This window comes from Protopterus annectens, chromosome 16.part0 (assembly GCF_019279795.1).
Source record: "Protopterus annectens isolate FY-2018-M chromosome 16.part0, PAN1.0, whole genome shotgun sequence".
NCBI classification, from domain to species: domain Eukaryota; kingdom Metazoa; phylum Chordata; order Ceratodontiformes; family Protopteridae; genus Protopterus; species Protopterus annectens.
Window position 1 is genome coordinate 168,636,374 of NC_056750.1, and position 17,091 is coordinate 168,653,464.

General features: G+C 39.9%; 1 protein-coding gene across 1 annotated transcript in view; it reads left to right on the forward strand.

The window, feature by feature from the left end:
* Positions 1-17,091, forward strand: part of PRMT5 (protein arginine methyltransferase 5) — a 1,996,504-nt gene that overhangs the window by 1,506,325 nt on the left and 473,088 nt on the right. Inside the window, exon 10 of the mRNA XM_044058013.1 lies at positions 16,623-16,681. Within this exon, the coding sequence (XP_043913948.1) occupies positions 16,623-16,681 (59 nt within the window). The remainder of the gene's footprint in view (positions 1-16,622; positions 16,682-17,091) is intronic.

Sequence of the window (17,091 nt, forward strand, 5' to 3'; positions counted from 1 at the left end):
TCATCTAAACATCCAACCAGCACCTCTTTCACAAGCAGTTCTGGATGTTATCCTGGAAGCCAGGAGGCCAAGCACCAGGAAGGCTTATTCGGACAAATGGAAAAGGTTTTGTGCCTGGAACCAAACTAAAGGCCAAGACACAATTCAGCCTCACATGCCTCACATTCTACAGTACTTAGCTGAGATGTTGCACAAAGGACTTTCCTTTTCCTCCATCAAAATCCATGCTTCGGCTATTTCAGCTCACTACAACACGGATCCACCTTTATTTTCACATCCTCTTCTAAGGCAGTTCCTCAGAGGGGCAAAAAACATTAGACCACCCAGGAGAGCTCCTACACCAACATGGGACCTCAATTTTGTTCTGGAAAAACTAACGCTACCTCCCTTTGAACCAGCTTTCTCTGCAGATCTACAGTTCCTATCATGGAAGACTGCCCTGCTCCTAGCAATAACTTCAGCTAGGAGAGTCTCAGAGCTACAGGCACTAATGGCAGTGGAACCTTTCCTCATTTTTCATCAAGACAGAGTTTCTCTACGAACTAATCCTTCCATTATGCCTAAGGTGGTTTCCAGTGTAGCTTTAAATCAAACCATCCACTTACCCACCTTCTTCCCCAATCCACAGAACAAAGGTGAGAGACTCCTGCATTCCTTGGACATTCACAGGCAGCTTCGTTACTATTTGGACAAAACTAAGGCTTTCAGAAAATCTGACCAGCTCTTTGTATCCTATGCTACAGCTTCTCAAGGGAAGGCTATATCAAAGCAAACCATTTCTAAATGGATAGGTCATTGCATACGTTACTGCTATACCCATCATGGGAAACCAGTTCCTGCTACCATTAGACCCCACTCTACCAGGGCAACAGCTACTTCTACAGCCTTTCTCAGGGGGGTTCCAACCAAAGAAATTTTAGAAGCTGCAACTTGGAGTTCAGTACACACCTTTACCAAACACCATCACTTACCTCTTTACTCCAAGTCCAGGGTGGGCTTCGCCACTGCAGTTCTGCAGGGCCTTATAGCCTCCACTAACCCTCTGTGATACCTCCCCCTACCTTAGCTTTGGGATTCAACCCAAGTGTGATGACTGCAGCAGGGTAACACGATGAACATAGTACAGTTTTGTACCTACCATAAATGTAGATGTTCGAGTGCTCACCCTGCTGCAGTCCAGGTTACCCCCCTCCATTCCCTCTGATCTACTGGCTAAATCTCTTCTATGCCTTATTGATGTATTTGCTTATAGCTGAAGGAATTTTGTGTTTGTGCTGTGGTTACTCCTTTTGGTACTAATTTCTGACCACCTTTTTGGGGGCACCTGACATCTGGGGCAAGAAAAACTGAAGAAAATGGCATTGGTCGCATTATATATACCCCTGGCGCACTGACGTCATGGAAGAGGCGACAGCAACCGACGCCAGACCAAGACTTTGGAATTCCGGCCGACTGCGGGACCGCCTGATGACAGGATAACCCTAAGTGTGATGACTGCAGCAGGGTGAACACTCGAACATCTACATTTATGGTAGGTATAAAACTGTACTTTTCTCTGGATTGCCTACCGTTTTCTACTAATTGGTGGATTTGCTTGAGGATAAGTGACAAAATGCGGAATAATAAGGACTTTTCTTTTGCTACTTTTGGCAGATGGTTAGAACCAGGTGTATTAGAAGAGCCAAGTGACCTGACAGAGCACTGTTTTCCATGTTTCGGAGCTTGGGGAATACAGCATTCTTTGGTGGAACTAACAAGTGCCTGACTGGCCATGTCTGATCCTGATGGTGAGCACCCATAACTTTAATCATTAAGGGGAGCTTTATTTTAGTTTTTCTTTTTGTGTGTGACCACTGCTATGCTTGGGCTGTCTGTTGTCTACCTTCCTTGCATCCACCATACACACCTTCATAGATCTGAGTCCAGATATTGGTAAGTGTGCTTACTCCCCTCCCCAGCCACCCCCCAGGCTCTCCAATTTATACATCCCGGTCTCCACCCTTCTCCTTTTCACTTCTGATATCCCATTAAGGGTATACAGAACTTCACTAAACTTACAACCAACTTCTCAAGCCACCCTTAAATAAAACCTTTTACAAACAACATATCATTTACAAACACTTCGCCTTTCCATATACACTCTGTAGTCCTGCCCCGGCATTGTAGACTCCTACAACTTACTTTCAGAACTCCTTTTCTGTCTCTACTACACTGCAACACACAATGCGTCTCCACTCACCACCTTATTACTACTCCTCCCTCTCACTCACTGCACTTTGTATTTGGTAACCCCATTTCTTCCCCCATTTCTCACTCTTCCCTTCAATATCCTATCAAAAAAAATCCCTTAATCATCCACTTGAACCACAAGACTCACCCACTCTTTTTTAACACACACACAGACACACACACAGACACACACACACACACACACACACACAGACACACACACACAGACACACACACACAGACACACACACACAGACACACACACACACACACACACAGACACACACACACACAGACACACACACACACACACAGACACACACAGACACACACACACACACACACAGACACACACACAGACACACACACACAAGCTCTCACTACTCACTCCCCTTACCTCATCTCCTCCAAACCTACAGAACCCCAACAAGCCCACCTCAGACTTATAAATTCACCCTATCTTGCTCATACTCAGACACTGAATCTAACTGGAGCCTTCTAAAACGTACCTTATGACAAAAACAGTCACATTCTAATAGTACTCCCTTCCCTTCTGTCTCCGACCTTTCATAACAGATTTAAATCCCTTGTTATTGCTAACATTTCACCTTCTTTCAAGTATAAAAATATCTTTATTGTAGGTGATTTTAATCTAAACTACACGGGTCCCCTAAAAGGTGACACTGACGATTTCCTAGACAATATCAACCCTGTACAGTTTGTCATTGACACTACCTGTCCAAAGCCTAGCATTATTTCCAAGATATCTGTTCTTCCACTCTTACTTGGTGAGTACTCCACAGTAGTCTTCCAAATTATCCACCATTTACCAAAACTGCCCCCAAATTAGTTAACTTCAGACCTAGATTCCCACCGATATGGAAAACTTCAAAAAGAAACACCTAGCAGCTATTGACTGGTCTCCCATTACCAACTTGCAGAGCCCCAGCTCAGCTGCTGCAGCACTTGCATATATCTGTTTCAACTCAAAGATAAATTCTTCTCTCTCACAGCACATTTTCAAATACAACAGAACCCCTTGGCTAACCACTGAACTGAAAACTGTGCTCAAACTTAGGGACAGTGCGTGTCCTTCATGGAGACTAGACCTCTCACTGGAAAATCTTACTGCCTTTACCTGTGTATGTAACCTAGTTAAACAAGTAATATGCAGGCACAAAGCCAACTATTTCAAATACAAAACAACTTGCTGTGTTAGGCAAACCCAAATACTTCTGGCAGGAAAATCCACAGCTGCCATTTTCTCCACTGTCACCATCCACACTTTCAAGGCCAGCTCTCAACCTTTGACACTCTGAAGGAATTCAACCACCTACTTTGTACCACAATCTCAACATATACCCCAACTGACCCAGTAGCCCCCCCCCCCCCCCCACACACACACACACATGCACATATTTTATTTTGAGAAAATTACTCACAAAGGACTTGGCCTGTAGAAAACACACCACTTGATGTACCCCCTAGTGCAGACAATATGTTCCCCTGGTTCATCTCACTCTGCAAGGAAATTCTTACCACACCTTTTCTCCACAGTTATAACCTCTGCTTACCTCGAAACACAATGCCAGAGTACATTAAACTGCTCTTGTCAAACCCCATCCCAGGCAGTCTCATCCAGAAAGTGCCTCCCACTTTTGCCCGATCAACATCTGTATTCACTTGGGAAATGCTAAAAAGTAAACTACAGCCAAGGCATGGGTTGTGGGATGTCTGAAGCACCATGAGAGCACTATGGTCACTTACAAATGAGATCCTTCTCAACATGGATAAAGGAAACTTGTCAGGAGCACTCTTCATTGACTGTTACCTGTTTGTTAAGAAATCCTGGAAAAAGTCATTTGAGTCAAATTCAGCTCGTCCTCTTCACCTCTGCCTAGTCTGTTCTAAGCAAGCTTACTGCCATCCTGTATCGCTATGAAGTTAATCAGATACAGTTTTAGAAATTATCTTTCTTGTGGGGAGCTGTCTACCACCCTCTCCAGTGTGAGGGCTCTGCCCCTTCCGATGTAAATGTACTACCTCTGAGGTAGCACCAACTCAAAGAAACTGAACTATATGCATTTCCCTTTTCTCCTAGTTGATGTGATCCTAGAATGCAGAGAGGGAGCAACTCCCCAGCAGAAATACTTTAAGATGGTCTCTGTTGGCTTCTTTATTGTGGCAGTCTCGTGAGGTGTCTGGACATTGTTGTTTGTATGTCTGTTACTTGGTTGGCCAGCAGCATATCAGTATAGACCTCCATCTTAGAGAGGATTCTGTATATAACTCACTTCTCTTACTCCTTATTTTCTAGTCTTCCTCAACTACTACTCATATTCTTGCACCACTTAAAACACAGCCAGGCCATAGCAGAAAGGGCAAATAATACATCACTTATAACTGTTAGTGACACAAAAGCGTACACTCCTTGCAACTGTGTACACATTTAGTGGTTTTTGATATTACTGGCCACTGGATCAGTGCAAAGAGAGAGATGCCTTTAGGACTCGCATATATGGATATCAAGAAGGGAAAAGCTCATGATCTTTTTACTGCTGGCAAAAGTCAATCTGTGACATATAATGTCATGAGTATATCCTAGGTCTATAGTTATTCTTAGTTGATATATATATATATATATATATATATATATATATATATATATATATATATATATATATATATATATATAAACTGTCCTCACAGACAGGTCCTTTGATTGGTTAATGGTGTAGGAAAAGAAAAGAAAAAAATCAATGGCATTTGCCATAGATTATGGAACACATTTTGCTAAACAGTAGTGGTGACCAGGATAAGATTTGTTCCTCTGGATAAGCTCTTGAACTACTGTGTGGAAATTGTCTTCATAACTAGAGTTCATTATTATGGGATGGTATGTTCTAAGTGGTTAGCCCCTTAGTGATTGTTATTCTCTGTAGCTTGTTCCTAAATGAGTTTCCCCACATCTTGTTTGAGACTATTAGCTGGGTACTGTATAAAAAATGGGAGCACTAGTGTTATTCAGATACCATCTGTAATAATGGAGTTTTATATATATATATATATATATATATATATATATATATGTATGTGTATATATATATATATATATATATATATATATATATATATATATATATATATATATATATGTATATGCATGTTTTTAGAGTGCTAGAACTTCACTTGATAAGATCATGCTACCTTGTTTATTCTCCTGTGAGGAAACACGGTAGAAGGGCAAGATAAGCCTGGTTAGTGCATATTGTTGTTGTATATTACTGGGACACCATTCAGTCTCCAGTATTAGCTTTATCCAGATCATGGTCATGGAGGAGCTGCAGCTTGTCCCAGCACTCAGTGGGTGTAAAGTAGGCAGACTAATCCTGAATGTGACATTATTCCATTCCGAGACTTGCTCTCACACACTGCATACACACCAGTATAACACATGTATCAATCTATCTGCATTGCTAGGTTTTTAAGGGTTGCGGTAGTAGTTGCTTCATTTTGCGATTGATTTTTCACTGAGTTTTTGGTTCAGTCACAGAACATTACTGAAACAGTGTGGAGTTGGCTTCTTCATTTCTCTCACTAGTCAATCTGACAGGTTGTTTAATTATGCATCATGACACAGGTCATGCTTTTATTTTTAAAATTAAAAGCTTGTCTTAAGAAAAATGAATGAGTTCTGCTTTTAATGTAATCTAAAAACTGAATCTACTGCCCTCTTACTGTATTAGACTGTAACCCTATATTAGACTGTGACCGCTGTCGTCCTCCAAATTCCACTAAATTCTCTTCCCCTTGCAAAACTGAGTATACACACAGAGTGTACAGTGATATTAAGAAAATGAGTGTGTACATCAACAGCAAATAAACCAGTAGCTAAAGTCATGTACGAAGACCCTTAGTAAGATAGAGAGTATTAGAAACTTTTCCTATGTGCTGCTTGCCGTTGTCCTTACCAATGATTGGTCCTTCCCTGATTGGACTTGAGGCAGTTCATCCTCCATACTGGGTATCCACAGGAGGGAGAGTATTGTTTCTGAAGGACCATTAACATTCAGGTGTTCACAGGGGTGTATTGTGCCTTTCCCAGAATCTTGGTAATAAATGAATGTAGTTTAGGCCCCGAACTTCCCCTGGGTGGGGAGCCGGCTATCTCACTAACCATGCAAGTGCACACTCCTATCTGTCTACAGTGAAGGCCGCACATGAACATGTTGGTGGCAGAATGTCTCATCCAAGTACATTTTTTGTGTTGGCACTTTTCCTCTGAGGGGTTGCATCACCGTGTGGCTGCATATTGCCTTCCCCATGATACCCATGCCCATCCTTCCCATGTCAGTTGCAGCAGATGCCTGAGCCTCTAATCGAGCTCTTATTATGTCTGCCATAGTCACAGCTTTATTTCTTTATATGTGAGTAGAGCTTGCAAAAAAGCAAGTATCTGAGAATGAGTTTCACACAGTGTCATATGTGATGTTATTTTAGTACTTCATGTAAGATATAGCAGCTAAGCAAAAGCAAGTGCAGTGATGTACTGTGCTCACTGAATAGACATGAGTGTATGACATTGGTGTAAACAAAAAAGAGCAACTATATCAATGGTATATGTTTTCTTTGATAAATGCAAGAATACTGTAAGTATTCAAAGTATTCCCAGAGATTGTCCATTAAGAATGGCAACATGTTAATGGTATTAATTTATGCTCCCCACCCAAAAAGGCATGCATTTAGGTGCATGCAGAATTCAACTGCTATGTTTTCTGAACTGTGCAATGATTTTTGATGGTCTCTACTAGTATAGTTACACAATTACGCTGCTATGTTCCCTGCTTAGCTTTACCGTTGGCATTTAATATCACAGTGAGTTTCACCTCATTGTGTGATGCACATTTCAGGGAGTTTTCTTCACTGTGGTGTGACCGTGGCATTGGTATATATCATTTCAGAGGGTGTGAGGGGCCTGCCTCCTTGCAAAAAAAATGATTTTTTTTTGTGTGTGTGTGTGTTTTTTTTTTTTTTTTTTTTTTTTTTTGGCACATTGTTTTTCACATGTAATTTGAGATGAATTGAGAGCCAAAAAATGGTGCTTTGCATGTATGTAGGTAAATCATGTCTGCTGCGATTGTGAGGACTCACAGGTTTTGTCATTAAGCAGTTTGAAGATTGCCTGTTCACCAAATTTTAATACCCGAGATGTAGAGAGAAGCCTGGGGAGACCATGCAGACTTTGCCAAGAAGGCACCCCATCAAGAAACTAAACTGGAGAATCAGGAAATGTGGCTTGGCAAATGTAACCACTGCAACCCTATACTGATCTTTGAAGTATAAAATGCTTTTCTGTCAGCAATCTGACCTAAGTGGCATGGAAAATAGATGCTGTTTCACAGAGTGAGAAATGTCTCATGAGTACATGTAAACTGTGTCCTGTCACTCATGTCGTTCACTTCCCTTTGTGTTGTATATATATTACTGTACGTCTAGCCTTCCTTCAAGAAAACTAGTGCTGATCATCTTCCCAGATTACTATTGCAGTACTGTGTCTTGAGATTCCAGGCTGTAAGAACCTGGTTGTTGGCCTAAATGCTAGAGCTCTTGCCTTCCCCACTCTAGGCCAGTGCACTTCCTCCCCTTCTGCCATCAGAATGTTGGTGGTGTAAAGAGTAGATGGCTGGCACGATTTTCAATTCTTATTTGCTGCATTTCAATGAATGCATTGTTCTCTGATGTAGTACTGTCAGTCCATAGGTTTGGCCTGCATCCAGAGACTTCGATAAGTATCCTGTTAGGGAAATTTCCTATTTTTTTTCCATTGTGCTTCTTTTTGTAGACTGGAGAACTCGTCTATTTTGCTTAGGTGTAGAGCATGATGTGCCCAACTGTTCTCATAGTATTTGTATACTCTAGTCATATCAAACATAGGGTTGTGTACTTAGAAATAATATTGGCAGCAGAAATTGAGTAGTTGGCCTTGGCATATAGTGGTATTTACTGGTCTTTCTTCAGATCTCACCAGGAAAAAGGTGGAGAAAAATCTGTAGAGTGAAGAGTACTCAGGAAGGCCATCAAATATTTTTGGTGACAGCTCCTTTGCTCAAAGCTGTTATTGGTGAGGCACTTTTGCAGCCCCCCATATCCAACATCTTGTTTGTCCAACACCAGTGGTATGACCCCTCTGAGGGATGCCACTCCATTAGTCACTTTCATGCCCTTCTGAGGCAAAGCCATCTTGTAGTTGGTTGTCCTGAAACTACTTTGTAGGTTCCAGCCACTGACACTCAAGTGTAGGTATTCAAGGGTGAGGTTGACACCTGTGAAAGTTCTGCCAGAGAGGAGGTTGAAGGGGACTGGATTCAGGTTGTGGTTGCCTGTCTGTGAGCTTGAGTCTTTTAAGCCTGTCTGTACACTAAAGATGAGACTCGAGCTACCAGAACTGAAGTAGCCGTCTGTCAGTTTGCCACAGCTACAGTTATCAGAGTCTCAAGCCCAGTACTCTCAGATCATTCCCTAGGACCCTTTTAAACTGGCACAGTAATTTATAGATTTCATGAAATCCAGACCAAGTCAGTACCTGAAAAAGATCCTGCCTGAGGATCCCCTGGACCCTCCGCTAAGGGGGGGGGGGCTTCTTTCCAGAGGAGTTCAGATCTGTGGTTAAGAGACATGCCTGCCTAAGGGGCCTGCCCCTTCCAGAGCATGTTAAAGTGTATATAGTTCCTGTTCAGGTCCAGTACTGAAAAAGCTCCTCAACCATTTTGACAAGAAATGGAAAATTATAGTTTGTCTGACATTTTTCATTTCCCACTGTGCAGGTACATAGGAATTATCCAAGTAAGAGCTGTCTATACCTTCCCAAACAGAGCATAGGAAAACCACAAGAAGGGCAAATTCCATAAGAGGTGGTAAATAGATTACAGAGGTAAACCTGTTAGGGCGCCGTGCCCTGGACACCCCTAGGGAGCCACTATGACCTTCTAGTACTTACACACACACACACACACACACACACACAGTTGTTGCCTTCTACAGAAACTAGCAGGCAGGTTATTTGTTGGCTGTACAAAATTGCTTCCATTAATCTTCCCAGGAGTCTTAGTGCTGACTCTGGATGTGAAGGATGTCCATAGCTCAGGGAAACAGGCAGTTCCCAACATGTCATACAGGGGTTTCTCATCTTCAGTTTACTTTTTGCCCTTTGGCTTGTCTTCTGCACCCATGGTCTGTAGAAACTCCTATCTCTTTTTTTTTTTTTTTTTTTGTAGAACAAAGGGCTTGTACATCTACCCATATCTAGACAATTACTTGTTGAGATTTATAGAGCAACAGAGGATTGTATTCAGAGAGTAGGCCTATCTCTAAGCCTTGAGAATACTAGCTAACCGTCAGGCGGGTCATCTTCCAGGGAGTTGTAAAAGACTTAACAGATCAAAGGACATTTTTACTTCTAGACAAAAATTTATACCTTTCTCAGTATTTAAGCAGGATTGCCAGTCTTCACAGCATTTCAGATGGGGAATTTCTAAGGCTTCCGGTTTACATGGCATCCTGCATTTAATTGTTCCCACTGTCCTGGCTACACATGAAGAAATGCCAGTGGTGCTTGAGGAACAGGTGGTAGCATCTTCATTCCCTGCAGGCAAGCATTCCCCTGCTGTCTTGCATATGTAAAGAAATCATGATTGGACAGAGACTATCCAACTGAACAAGTGAGTCTTCTTAAGAATGAAAACTGGGTCCCAAGTTCTAACATCAGTCTCCTCAGGTATCACTTGGGGGAGCCCTTACAGAGAATCTGAAGGTCAAGGGGGTTTGGGGCAAGCAGATATGCAGAAGACACATAAACTCAAAAGAAATAACTGCAGTAATGATAGTCATCAAGCCATTCAAGCACATATGGTGTTCGGGTCTTCTGATCAGAGTCCGTACCGCAGTCATGTGGTTACATATACAAACAAGGTGAAAGGCACAGTTGTCTATAGTGCAGATTGGTAATGCAGGTGTAAGAGGAGGTCCATCATGCAGGGTTAATCCCATAGCCCAATGCAAAACCACATCCTGGCAGACAGACTAAGCAGGTCAGCATTAGACTTCAGCAAGTAGATGCTAATGAGTGAAGTATTCTTGGCACTGGTCAACAGATTGGATTTTCCAGACATAGACCATTTTGCTTTTCCAAAAAACATATAATTCATAAAGTTTGGCATCAGGATTCCAAAGGGAGAGGCCTGGGTAGCAGATGCTGTCTCCATTTCATGGACTGGTCTGTTTCTGTATACTTTCCCTCCTGTACTTATCCTTAGGATACTGCAAAAGATGAGGGAGTTGAGACCATGAATGATTTTAATGACACTTTTGGTGCAGACAGTACTGGCTCTTCTTCCTACTGAATCTAGCCAATGTGAAACCCCTTGTGCTGCCCCAGGATAGGGATCTGTCACATATCTCAACCTAAGGACTTTGAGGCTTACAGAGTGAATAATCTGATGCTCATCCCCACTAGGCATATGTTTTCAGAAGAAGTGGGAGGTTGGCATTATGGTTAAGGTGTTTACCTTACAGACACAAGGTGCAGGGTTTGACTCTCACATGGGATAATTGGCTAGGCTTAAAATGGCCCACAAGGGGAGCTAGCCTAGTGCTAATCTATGAACATGTTGGAGGACAGAAAACCTAGAAGCAGAAAGGTATATATAGCTGTGTGAAAAAGATACTCCTGCTGGTGCCTGAACAAAGGATAACAACAGTTGTTTGCTGGTCCTTGCTTACTTGTCATACCCTTTCAAAGCAGGCTTGTCTCATGCATCTGTTAAGGTACATGCCTCAGCCATAATTACTTGTATGCCACTGCACCCTCGTGTATTCTCACAGCCTTTTATGAAGCATATTCTGTGGGGAGGGGGTCACATTTAACACCTCCAAAAAGAGAGCCTCTCCTGGGACCTCAGTTTTTATGCTAAAAAAATGTACCTTGCTGTTTGACTCAGCTGCTTTGCCCCCCCCTCCCCCAAGATGCTGACATAGAAAACTGCTATTTTAAGCTTAATATGGCTAGACAGATCTCTGAACTGCAGGCCTTTAAGCATAGAGAACCTTTCTTAGTATTTCGTAGTATTTCTCCTTGTGTTCTAACCTTACCGTCCTGCCGTAGGTAATTACTGAACTCTCCTTAAACAAGGCTATTCCTCTTCCAGTTTTCTTCTCCTTGCAGCAAAGTAAGGGAAGATTAGCGTCACTTTCCAGGGATGTTCGCAGACAGCTCAGATTTTACCTGGATAGAACAAAACTTAGCAGAAAGTCAGACCAACCATTTTTTGCAAGAAAAGAAAAGCTGAGCCAAACCACCATGGCTGTAGCAAAATATGACTTAATTCACAAAAATAAATACAAGGAAGTAAGCGCTTTCACGATCACCCTGACTGCTTCATCAGACTGCTGTTACCAACAATCTCAACTTATTTAAATTCTCCCTCATCCAATGAATAACTCATTCTAATTAAAGTACAATTAATCAATTAAAACAATCTGTTTATATTTTTTAAAACACTTTAAGTAGGTTCTTTGTATATACATATATTTTACACACACAAGCCCTCTCTATAAAAGAAAAACTAAACATAATGCATTTCACATTAATGAAAATATATAATGATAAAATGTTATTTATATATATATATATATATATATATATATATATAGATAGATATATATATAGATATATATATATATATATATATATATATAATGTCATTTAAAAATATGTATAAAAAATGCAGTCCTTGATGTCATGTCTTATTCTCTTTAGTGTCTAAGTGCCCTTGCTTTAAGGAAAGGTTTAAATGAGACAGCTTCATTGATCCCTGGTGGTTTGTCAGCATTCAGCCTCATAATCCACCTTTGCTCTGCTGCTTCAGTCCTGTTTTCTCAGGTCCCCTCCTCTAACCCCTTCTTCAACATTTGCAAGCTGTGCATTTAATGCACATATAAGTACCTAGTCTTTGTGAAATACCACCTGTTCTCGGCTGTTGCATTTTATAACATAGTTGACGTTTGAGTGATTTATTGTTCTTAAATGAAAAACAAGGTGCATCGTCTATCACTCCTTTTAGTTCTTCCACTGCTGTCAGGATGTTCCAATTTCTTTTGAACACTTCACAAAAAATGTTGGCATCATTAGCAAAGGAAATGGGGAATCTAAGTTTGTTATTATCTGTATTATCAACCCTTGTTGCTGAGTCTTCCTGCTGAGAAAAATATGCTCTCCCTCTGTTCCCCCTTTCCTTAAGTAAGTCATCCACACATATATCAAACTCTTGCTTGGAGTATCCTGTCTCTAGAAACTCTTTCCCAAGAGTTTGTAAAGCTACTGTCAACTGTGTGTCACTATTGTGTAGTCTCATGGTTCTTAAGGTCTGTCCTCTCATAACGTTCCTGCCAATATGTTTTGGGTGCATACTATTCTTGTGGAGTAAGGAATTTCTCCTAGTTGGTTTTCTATATAAGCTAGTTTCCAGTCTGTTGATATCAGACTTTCTAACAAGCACATCCAGAAATTATGTCTCTTCTAGTGAGAACTTACAGGAAAACTTCAGAAATGTTGTTGCAAGTATTCTAGAAACAAATTCAACTCCTGCAAGGAACCTCCCCACAGAAAAAACATATCGTCCACAAAACGTGTGTACCATACGCCTATCTTCTGAAGTTAATCATCTCTAAATTAAAATATATTGTTCTCCAGAATGATCTCTAACAAGCTACAAATCAAGTTCACTTTCTTATTAGTGAATATCTGTTTTGCATTCAATAAATTCCTAATATTCTCAATACCCCAATAGTTTGGGATAACAGTAAACAAAGATGCTGTATCTAGAGTAACAAAAAATATTCACAATTAACTGCCATTATCTTATTATAAAGTACTTGTAAGAAGGTCTTGGTATCCTTCAACACATATTCACAAGTTTCAAGTACCAGATGTAAACTTTTTTTTACATAAATTGAAGATGGTTCTGGCGCCCATCCTGTTGGGGTATTGAGAATATTAGGAATTCATTGTATGCGAAACAGATATTCACTAATGAGAAGGTGAGCTTGATTTGTAACTTGTTAGAGATCATTCTGGAGAACAATATATTTGTATTTAGTGAAGATTATCTTCAGAAGATGGACGTAGCTATGGGCATGGCATGTGCCCATAGCTACGCCAATCTAGCATTAGCTCAGTGGGAGTATACGTCATTCTTGCAGAGCAGTTATTACAATAAGTATCTATTATGGTACACCCGTTTTGTGGATGATATGTTTTTTTCTGTGGGGAGGTTCCTTGCAGGAGTTGAATTTGTTCCTAGAATACTTGCATACAACATTTCTGAAGTTTTCCTGCAAGTTCTCACTAGAAGAGATAGTCTGATATCAACAGACTGGAAGCTAGCTTATATAGAAAACCAACTAGGAGAAATTCCTTACTCCACAAGAATAGTATGCACCCAAAACATATTGGCAGGAACTTTATGAGAGGACAGATCTTAAGAACCATGAGACTACACAACAGTGACACACAATTGACGGTAGCTTTACAAACTCTTGGTAAAGAGTTTTTAGAGAGAGGATACTCCAAGTAGGAGTTTGATACATGTGTGGATGACTTACTTAAGGAAAGGGGGAACAGAGGGAGAGCGTATTTTTCTCGGCAGGCAGATTCAGCAACAAGGGTTAATAATGCAGGTAATAACAAACTTGTGTTCCATTTCTTTTGCTAGTGATGTCAACATTTTTTGTGAAGTGTTCAAAAGGAATTGGAACATCCTGACAGCAGTGGAAGAACTAAAAGGAGTGTTAGATGACGCACCTTGTCTTTCATTTAAGAACAAGAAATCACTCAAACGTCAACTATGTTATAAAATGCAAGAGCCTAGAACAGGTGGTATTTCACAAAGACTAGGTACTTATATGTGCATTAAATGCACAGCTTACAAATGTATATATTCCTGTACAACATTTATACATCCACAGCTTCACTTTGAAATTCAAGCAAAATGTTATGCAGATTGTAGAACTAAAAATGTAGTTTATTTTAGTTTCTGCCAGGTTTGCAAAGTTTTTTTACATAGGGAAGACTAACAGAATGTTGAAAGATCGTATACTAGAACACATCAGGGACATTGGGAATAAAAAAAAAAGAGACCAGTGCCTTGGCTAAACATGTGGAGGTAGAAGGGGCACAACATACATTTAAATTCCTTGTACTAGAAATCCTTGAAGAAGGGGTTAGAGGAGGGGACCTGAGAAAAAGGACTGAAGCAGCAGAACAAAGGTGGATTATGAGGCTGAATGCTGACAAACCACCAGGGATCAATGAAGCTGTCTCATTTTAAACCCTTCCTTAAAGCAAGGGCACTTAGACACTAAAGAGAATAAGACATGACATCAAGGATTGCATTTTTATACATATTTTTATACATATTTTAAATAAGATATACATATAACATTTTATCATTATATATTTTCATTACTTTGAAATGTATGTTTAGTTTTTTTTAATATAGAGAGTGCTTGTGTGTGTAAGTATATGTATATACAAATAACCTACTTAGTGTTTTAAAAATTATAAACAGATTTTTTAATTGATTTAATTGTATTTTAATTAGAATGAGTTATTCATTGGATGAGGGAGAGTTTGAATAAGTTGAGATGGTTGGTAACAGCAGTCTGATGAAGCGGTCAGGGTGATTGTGAAAGCGCTTACTTCCTTGTATTTATTTTTGTGAATAAAGTCGTATTTTGCCATAGCCATGGTGGTTTGGCTCAGCTTTTCTTTTCTTGGATACTTGCATTTGAGCTGTGAGACGTATCCTTTATCCGGTGTTCCAGTTTGTTGTCATTTGTGTATTTCAACAATTTTTTTGCCTCTGCAAAGCAAGGGGAGTGAAAAAATTTTAGTAAACCATTGGCAGTACAGTGGTGCAGCGGTTAATGCTGTCGCCTCACAGCAAGAAGTTCTCCAGTTCGATTCTTGGCTGGGGTGCCTTCTCTGTAGAATTTGCATGTTTTCCCTGTGTTCGTGTGGGTTTCCTCCGGGTACTCTGGTTTCCTCCCACATTCTAAAGACATGCTTCTGGAGCATTTCTCCCCGGACCTCCACTGAAAACAGGATCTGTGTAACCTAGTCGGACTTTCCCGGTTAACATATGTTAAATAAATAAAAAAAAAAAAAAAATTCTAAAGAGATTGCTAATTGTACTGCCCTTTGTTATCTATATCACAGGAAGCAAGTTATTGCCTCTGTCAGGGCTCACTCTACTAGGTCCATATCTACCATTACCGCTTTTCTGAGGGAATGTCTCAACGTGGGTAAATATGCCCTTTTCTCCACTGTAGTGCGATCCCAGAGTTGGTACGTATAGTTAGGGGGTTGTGGGGGCATAGTCCCCCACCTAGGTGGGTTTTACATAGTCCAGTGTGGTTATGTTAAGTTTTGGGCAAGTGTTTACTTGCCTTGAGAAAAATCAGCCCTTCAGGATTTTCATTATGTGTTATTTTTGTTTCGGGAAAATAACATTCGGAGTTGTAGGTATTGAGATATAAAAGTATGTATGTGTGTGTGTGTATAAATATATATATATATATATATATATATATATATATAGATCAGCTAGACCGTCTTCTGCGTGGAGACATGTGTGAATGGGCGTACCTTCGTTGAAGGTTGTGCGTCAGAGCTGGCATCTTGGCACGTAAAAGTCTACTGCCAATCATTAGCGGACTGGAGTTCTGCTGTGGCGACCCCTAACCGGGAAAAGCCAAAAATATATGTATATATGTATGTATGTATGTATGTATGTATATATATATATATATATATATATATATATATATATATATATATATATATATATATACACATACACACACACACATATGCATCATATATATATATTTAATGTTGTTGGGTTCAAAGAGTACAGTACAAGGACAGAATGTGATAAATGTAGTCTGAAATAAAGGCTTGTATCTTGAGTTGTACAAATGTAGATTGCCCTTATTCTGCTTCTGATTATGAAAGTAATACTATTGTATTCACTTGCATGGAGTGTCTGCAGATGGGTGATGGTGCAGAATGTGCCTAACAAATTACTGTTAAGAGTTGTTAAAATAGCCATAATACGTCGGGGTCCTGCAGCATGTGTTTGATAAGAGTATAGAAAAAATGTAATTATAAATATTTGTGTTGCTTTTTAACTGTTTTAATAAAAGTAATGTTCATTCTAAATATAAAATGTCAGTGTTTCAGTACTTTTGAGTGCTGTAGATCTCGTTTTCTTGTGCCTCTTGGATTTTGCTCCATGTGGTTTCACTTGCCTTTCTTTTTCAACTTAATGACTTAGGCGATCTACAGGTGTCTTTTGGAAAGGGTTCCTGAAGATGAGAAAGACAAAAATACACAGTAAGTGTTTTCCCTTTGTTTTTGGATTTAACTTTTGTAGTTTTGTGGCCATTGTCGTTTTGGTGCTGTGGTTCATGGTAGATTTTTTTCTGTATATTGTACTCGTTCTATGTAACATGCTTTCAAATTGTCCGTTATACTTTTCTAACCAAGTATGTACCAGATTTAAAATATAATCTATTGATAAGTTCAGAAGATGTTTAGTTCTTCACTATTACTCAGTCTTTCAGTTTAAGAGAAGTGGTGGACTAAGCTTGCTTCCATAAGATGCACTATTTGTTGTCAGTGGAAGAAATGTGTTGCCTTAGAAGTATCTTAGTATTTCTGTAATATTTACTTAGGAAAAGGTAGTTGCTTTATAGGGTGTGCTTTTGTAGATTGACCCACACGCAGTTCATGTGTAGAATTAA